General features: G+C 37.5%; 1 protein-coding gene across 1 annotated transcript in view; it reads right to left on the reverse strand.

Moving 5' to 3' along the window:
- Positions 1 to 3,190: 3,190 nt before the first annotated feature.
- Positions 3,191 to 7,723, reverse strand: part of LOC107696604 (BEN domain-containing protein 5-like) — a 13,815-nt gene continuing 9,282 nt past the window's right edge. Inside the window, exons 3-5 of the mRNA XM_016497043.1 lie at positions 7,206 to 7,360; positions 3,614 to 3,824; positions 3,191 to 3,318 (exon numbers count right to left, since the gene is read on the reverse strand). Of these exons, the coding sequence (XP_016352529.1) occupies positions 3,191 to 3,318; positions 3,614 to 3,824; positions 7,206 to 7,360 (494 nt within the window). The remainder of the gene's footprint in view (positions 3,319 to 3,613; positions 3,825 to 7,205; positions 7,361 to 7,723) is intronic.

Consider the following 7,723-nt stretch of genomic DNA (forward strand, 5'->3'; position numbering starts at 1 on the left):
ACATGTCCCTAATGTTTCAAGCCTAGAGAATGTCGGCTAAATGAGTTGTAGTAATGAAACAAAAAGAAGTGGCAATGATAAATCACTAATGTCGCGCAATTACACGCAGATTATGGCAACATCTGCACATGGGTAGAATTAAAGAATTAAAGTAGCTGATTCATTTTTAAACGAACTGTTCTAAAGAACCGATTCGACAAGCTAGAATGCACTGTGCAGAACTCCTGAAGTTGGGACTTTGGAAGAAGAAGCAGGTCACTCGTGTGTCATAAATAAAGCCGTTTTGAACACACTCGGCGAAGGAAGCTATGAAAAAATCGCAGGGCTTCGCTTTCAAAGTTGCCGGAAAGTGAGCAAGTGCATGTCCATGTGCAGGTGTTGAGATGAGAATGACAGCGCGGTGGGAATGTAAAAGTCTTCGTAAAGTTCCACACACAGGTATATCAGCTTTTGTTTTTCATCGGATTGTTCTGTTGTTTTCCTTTCACAGACATAGTTTCCCATTTTTCATGATGAGTTAACGTGTTGAATGTTTGTTGATGCTGTTTTGTTTTTCCTAATTAACTACTTCATTGTCTAACTTGCTGTCTGTGTCTGTCCATCATTTACTTTCAGTATTGACAGATATTAGGCTATTAAACTTACAGGCTCTTGATAGACTGAGTTTGGTCATACTGAATAAAAATATATATATATTTCATTCACAGCAAAAATAATGTCAGTATTCTGACCTCCCTGACTTCTAGTTTTTACCACTTGACATTTTACAACTTTTTTTCCCTTTTAGCAGCCTGTGCTGTTTTCATGCACATCACAACATCACATTTTTTAGGTTTATTTCATGGTCAACCAGAGTCTCTGTCCAGTTATTTGTGTTGCATTGCTGTCTGAACTCCTACAAACCCATCAGCTATGTTCTTATCTTTTAAATTGGCTCCAATTTACTCTTTGCATGGTTTATGTACTGTAGTTGTGGGCAGTGATTGATGCCAAACAAATCAAATATCACATAGCCTTTATTGATTGTCTCCTCCTGAAGAAACTTCCATCGGAGAACTCCAGTGAGACTGATGAGTTGCACACCCATACCATTATGCTGGCAGGGCTACACGACATGATTTCCCTTGCATGATGCATCCTCTGTCATCAGCTATGTTCTTATCTTTTAAATGGGCTCCAATTTACTCTTTGCATGGTTTATGTACTGTAGTTGTGGGCAGTGATTGATGCCAAACAAATCAAATATCACATTGCCTTTATTGATTGTCTCCTCCTGAAGAAACTTCCATCGGAGAACTCCAGTGAGACTGATGAGTTGCACACCCATACCATTATGCTGGCAGGGCTACACGACATGATTTCCCTTGCATGATGCATCCTCTGTCAAAGGATTTTTTTTCTTTCTGTCCATCCCCACATTTCTCGGCCTTTCATCTCTGAGCATTTGATGGCCCTTGATTATTCCCTCTACTGAGATCCTGCCAGTCTCACAGTCTCCTGCTCTCTCTTGCTGAGATGAAGAACTATAGAGTTACAGAAAGTGGATAAGGGTTTGTATGGATGTATATAATTATTTGACTAGTCCTCATCTAACCTTGGCAATACTTTAGATTTATAAATTCAATTCAAAATCAGTTAAAATGCTCATCTTTCCAGCTTATGTTTAGTGAGGTGAAAAAATACATGTGTGATGACTACAAGTCTCCTTTGCAAAATGATCAATTGCCTGACTTCCATTATGATCACCATACAAGGCAGAAATAGTGATAAGGGATGCAAAAGACTATGCACGCTAGCCATTAACGTTACCATAGTAAACATTTACCATAGGCTATGACCGCTTGAAGAAATCAGAAGTCAGTTTCTTATTCTCTATCAGAATCGTGTATTTATTTAGTAACATATTTTATCTGTCATAAGCAGTGTTGGGGAAAGTTACTTTTAAAAGTAATGCATTACAATATTGCGTTACTCCCTAAAAAAGTAACTAATTACGGTACTTAGTTACTTTTTATGGAACGTAATGCGTTATATTACTTTTGCGTTACTTTCGCATTACTTTTTAAATATAAGCAGGGTTTGATTGTTTTTAATATAAGAAGTTCTATTTATAACAAATATAAAAGCCCTTTCACACCAAAAAGTGTAATGAATAAACCTCAGGCTGAAGCAAAAGTAAATTCACGTCTGTACAGTAGAACGCAGGAGAAGAAACACTCTTCAGCAATAAAAAAACAAAGCACAATTGTTAGTTTATCTAAAGACATTTTTGCTTATTAGTATGGTTGAACTAGATCATCAAAGATCAGCAGCAAAGATATTCGTTAATAAAATGGGATTAGATACATTTGTGTTATTTAACATATTTAATTATTGCAGGTTTGCGTCATATTCTGAGTTTGCATTTCACTGTTTTAATTCATTTTGATGAATACTATGAATGCTGTCAGTCAATAAATGGGAAAACAAAGTAACTGGCATTACTTTTTTGAAAAAGTAACTCAGATATTTTCTTGTAAATTAAAAAAGTAATGCGTTACTTTACTAGTTACTTGTTGCCGCCACCTGCTGGCGGTTTCAGTTTCATTTTTAGGTATGATTTCAGTTATAACTGCTAAAAAAAACTGCTAAAACCAGCCTAAGCTGGTCAGGCTGGTTTTAGCTGATCTCCCAGCCTGGTCATAGCTGGTTTATCAGGCTGGTTTTAGAGGGGTTTTGACCACTTTTTTAGCTGGTCAGGCTGGTTTTAGCTGCTCTTAGCTGGTTTTAGCTGGTCAGGCTGGCTGGTCTTAGCTGGTCAGGCTGGTCTTAGCTGGTTTTAGCTGGTCAGGCTGGCTCGTCTTAGCTGGTCAGGCTGGTCTTAGCTGGTTTTAGCTGGTCAGGCTAATTGATTGATTTTGACTGACTGACTGATTGATTGATTGATCACATAGTGTTTGCCCCAATTTTCCTGTCAGTGGGTGTTGTGACAATGCAAATAATTCCAATTTTACTTTTAATAATCTGCAGGACCACAAGCAACCATTCAAACTATTTTTTATTTGATCTTGCAGGCACTTAAAAAAAACATTGATATTCTAACAAATATTTACAAAATTATTGGAATGATTATAATGCTAAAAATAAAAAAAACGATATCAACAATTAACTGAAGGTGAACAATAACAGAATTATAGACATATTATACATTTTAATTTTTCCTTTCTTTTTTTATGATGTCTTGTATTTTTTGGGATATGTAATACCCCACTTGTTTCTTCCTCTTCTCTCTCTCTCCTCTTTCAGGCTCCTTTTGTTTCAGCCAGTCACTGAAACAGACTTGAAAGAGACATCATTTAGATTATTAATTTGTGAATTTTCAACTAGTAAAACTACTTAAAAAGTAGTATCATGTCTTTGTTGCACATTTTGCTTTTTTCAGACATAGCAATGAAATTATGTAGGTGTTTAATTATGTTCTAGATATTTTATTGACTGATAAATGAGTATAAATGGATGAATATGAATGAGAATATCTTGAGCATGAACAATTTTTCAACTGTTTTTAACAAAATTGGTGGTGGTTAATGGTTACATACAGTGCATGCATGAATTAATAGAGAAATTAGATTACCTCTCAAAACTTGCAACTTGTAGGGTGTCAGGGGAGGCTTTTGTGAATTTCTGTTTGTGGGACACTCCTTTCCTGACACACTTCTTCTTTGTAAAGTGGCTGTCCCCCACAATGCCACAGCCATCTCTTTTACGAAGAGAGAATCCTTTGTGGTTGACGTAATTTTCCTCCACACCTCTTCTCTAATCCAAATATTGTCTCCTACATGGATCTTCAAAACAGAAAATAAATGAGCATTTGCTTTAGGCACACCTTAAATTAAAGGCCACTTAAAAGACACGATATTTAGTACATTTTTGATTTCCGTTGACTTAAATTGTATGAACAAAACCTCTCAAGGGTCATTCCATGTCAAAGCAACTAAATTTCAGCAACTTCCCCACCTCAATTTTTTTGAGGTGGGGACAAACATAAAAAGTGATGAAAGCCAAAATATTAAATGTCACAGATGTACAGATTGTGCACATTGACGACCTCATCTTCTCCAGGAACCTGGCTGAACATCACCACCATGTGAAACAGTTCTTCAGAAGTTGAGAGAGCACCATCTGTACCTCAAACTGGAGAAATGTGAGTTCCATCGTGATATCATCCAGTTCCTCAGTTATTATCGACCATCATGGCATTCACATGGACTAGAGGAAGATACAAACCGTCAGAGACTGGCCTCAACCTACCACCCTCAAGGAGCTCCAATGTTTCCTAGGCGTTTGCCAATTTCTATCGCTGATTCATCTCCAACTTTAGCCAAATCTGTGCACCTCTCACCTCACTCCTCAGGAATAAACTCAAGTCTCTGTCCTGAATGCCTGATGCCATCAACGCCTTCCATCAGCTCAAGAAAGCATTTTGCACAGCACCCTGGCATACCTGGATCCACAACTCCTTTTCGTAGATGAGGTACATGGATCCATGGTCGGGGTAGGAGCAGTCTTGTCCCAGCACCACAGAAAGCCTCCCATCCTCCATTCATGTGCCTTCTACTCCAAGAAACTATCCCCGGCAGAACAAAACTGACATCGGAAACCGGTAGCTCCCCCGGTGGAGCAAAACTATGACATTGGAAAATGGAAGCTCCTAGCTATCAAGCTTGTGCTAGAGGGGTGGTGATACTGGCTGGAGGGAGCCAAACACCCTTTCGATGTAATAACTTATCACAGTAATCTGTAATATCTTTGTGAAGCTAAATGTCTCAACCCCTGACAAGCCCGCTGGGCTTTGTTCTTCACTTGCTTCAACTTTACAGTGACTTACTGGCCCGGATAAAGGAACCAAAAGGCAGATGCACTGTCCCATATCCATCACCCCGAGGACAATAACTCTCTCCTCCAGAACCCATCCTCCCTCCAGTCATCATTTTGAGTCCCATGTAGTGGTCCCATGACGATCAGATCTTGGAAGCCACTCGCTCTGACCTGCTCTACTGGGAGGTCCAGGAGGGAAAGTTTATGTACAATCATTCCTACTGCTAACCCTTCTGGATTCATTCATCTCCGGGCTCTGGACACCCAGGCAGCCAGCAAACCCTCTCACTTTTCCAACATCACTACTGGTGGCCCAGCATCGTCTGGGAAGTCTCAAGATTTCCCATCACCACCTCAGTGTCTGTTTTCGTTCACTATCTTGCAGCAACTTACCTGACTACTTACCTGCTCCTCGCATCCCTCCAGTTCATCAGCCATCTTTTTCGGATTTCCACCCTGCACGTTGTCTCAGCCTCACCCTGCAAAGTAACTAACAGTTACTATTCAGCTAAGTCTCCACGCAAGATTATCTGCTTCATTGTCTCACCTGTGTTCATCACTTACTTCTCTTCCAAAGCCTTTAAATAAAGTTGTGTTAGACCTTCATTTACCTGTGTTGTCTCCTTCTGTTGGCTGTCAACTGTTTTGTAGAGGAAGTCAAAATGACAATTTTCACCCGAGATTCTGAGCCAAATTACAGGGGAGTAAAAATTACTTTAGAAAGATGTCAGCATTATGTTATTTTTACACAGAGATTGACAGATATATTAGTAAAATCTGTTGACTTTAGCAATCTTTGTTGCATTATATGGTGACACATATAATGTGTTCACAATTGCACTGTTCAAGTTTTTCTCCAAGATTAAGATTTTGGGTCTTAAGAATCTTTTCTTTCAGTATCTTCATTTTTAAGACCCTGTATAATTCCATTCCAGCAATACTGGAGTCCCAGTATGGTTTCAGGAGTGTGGGTCACTTCGCATTCAATTGATACTTTTCTTTTAAATAGAAATGTCTGAAGAATAATGTTGAAACTAGAATTGTAGCTTGTTTCCCTCTGTTAAAACAACTGCATAAAACATATATGTCTGAGTGCTAAATTATCACTGAGAAGGATGTTGAGTCATCTTTAATACTTCCTGAGTTATAGGCATGCAAAACCTCAGGAAATTTTTTTTTGCATGGCCACCATTGGCATATGATGCAACAAAGACAGCCAAAGTCTACACGTATTCCTTCAAATATTGAGCTATGAAGATTAACAATATTTCAGGAAAAAAAAAAGTATTTATTGGTTGTTTTCTAATTCTGATTTCCACTGGGTGTATTTCTTTTACTAGGATATATATATATATATAGCTGAGGACCTGTAGTTGACGCGGAATGACCCTCAAACATTCTTAAAAATATCTTCTTTTGGTTACCACAGAAGAAACTTATACAAGTTTTAAAATAACATATGGGTAAGGAAATGACAACAGAATTTTCATTTCTGGGTTCAATATTCATTTAAGGGTAGCACAAATCAGCTGGAATGTAAAAGGATATGGTTGATCTTTGTTGACCAGGGATGGGGGAAGTTTTTGTTGGCCCATAGAATTACCACCCTTCACACCAGTAGCAAAGGTCCCGATATGGTATAAATGTCAATATTCCTAAGGGCCAGAGCAAGAAGATACTATTATTCCCGTTGATAGCTATAAATGTTGTGCTGTTCCTTGACTGTAGTACTTTGGCTACCACATAAGATCTGCATTTGTTTTTGAAAGATTTTAATATAAAAAAAAGAAGACGTAATTTTACTATACCAAGATCTCTAGTCATTGGATCTTAACCGTTTGCGTGAAACCTTTCAGCAACCTTGGTCAGGGTAGATGCCATATTTGCAATTGCGATAAGAATTAGGCTGTGTGGGATAGGCATACAGTCAGTTCAAACGGTTATACCATCTAAATGTTCTAGATTATCACATGCTTTCTTAATTGGATTTTTTTAACATTTACATTTAGTCATTTAGCAGACGCTTTTATCCAAAGTGACTTACAAATGAAGACAATGAAGTGCTATGACAAGTTTTTAATAAAAAAAATTAAAAATTAAATATTTAAAAAAGTAAAATATATATTTTTACTATATATTACATAATATAATAATATTTAATATTATAATCATATATAATAATGGTAATAATGTACTTATTAACATATTATTATATATTATATCATATAATAATATATAATATATTAATATTTTAATAAGTATATTATTACCATTATTGGGGGGAAAGTTAACTTTTTGATGCGTGAAAACAAATGGTGTAAAAAGGCTTGACAATTACTCTAATGTACCTTGCCATCCTTTATTTCATAAAGGCTCAGAGGTGATTCAGAGGTGTTTTTATTCAGAGGTGGGTTGTTGCCCTCTGAACTATTGGGCAGCTCATCTGATCTTCCGTCAGGTGTGCTCTCAAAAGGTGCAGAAAGTCTGTTAAGAAGAGATGGACCTGCAACCAACCAAACAATGGTAGGGATAAATATGTTAATACTTTAAAATAAAAAGGTGAAGTCATTTTATAGATCTTCTATGTATAATTTTTTTACTTACAATAATACATATTGTTATGCTGCAGTCATATGCTAAATGCTAATAAAGTTCCACACTCTAGAGCAGTGTTTCTCAACCCTGGTCCTGGGCCCCCAGCACTGCACATTTTGTATGTCTCCCTAATCAAACACACCTGATTCAACTCATTAGCTCATTAAAAGAAACTCCAGGACCTGAAATGGGTGTGTCAGATAAGGGAGACATACAAAATGTGCAGTGTTGGGGGGCGCTCAGGACCAGGGTTGAGAAACACTGCTCTAGA

This window comes from Sinocyclocheilus anshuiensis, unplaced genomic scaffold, assembly GCF_001515605.1.
Source record: "Sinocyclocheilus anshuiensis isolate Anshui unplaced genomic scaffold, SAMN03320099.WGS_v1.1 scaffold502, whole genome shotgun sequence".
In the NCBI taxonomy this organism is placed as follows: Eukaryota; Metazoa; Chordata; class Actinopteri; order Cypriniformes; family Cyprinidae; genus Sinocyclocheilus; species Sinocyclocheilus anshuiensis.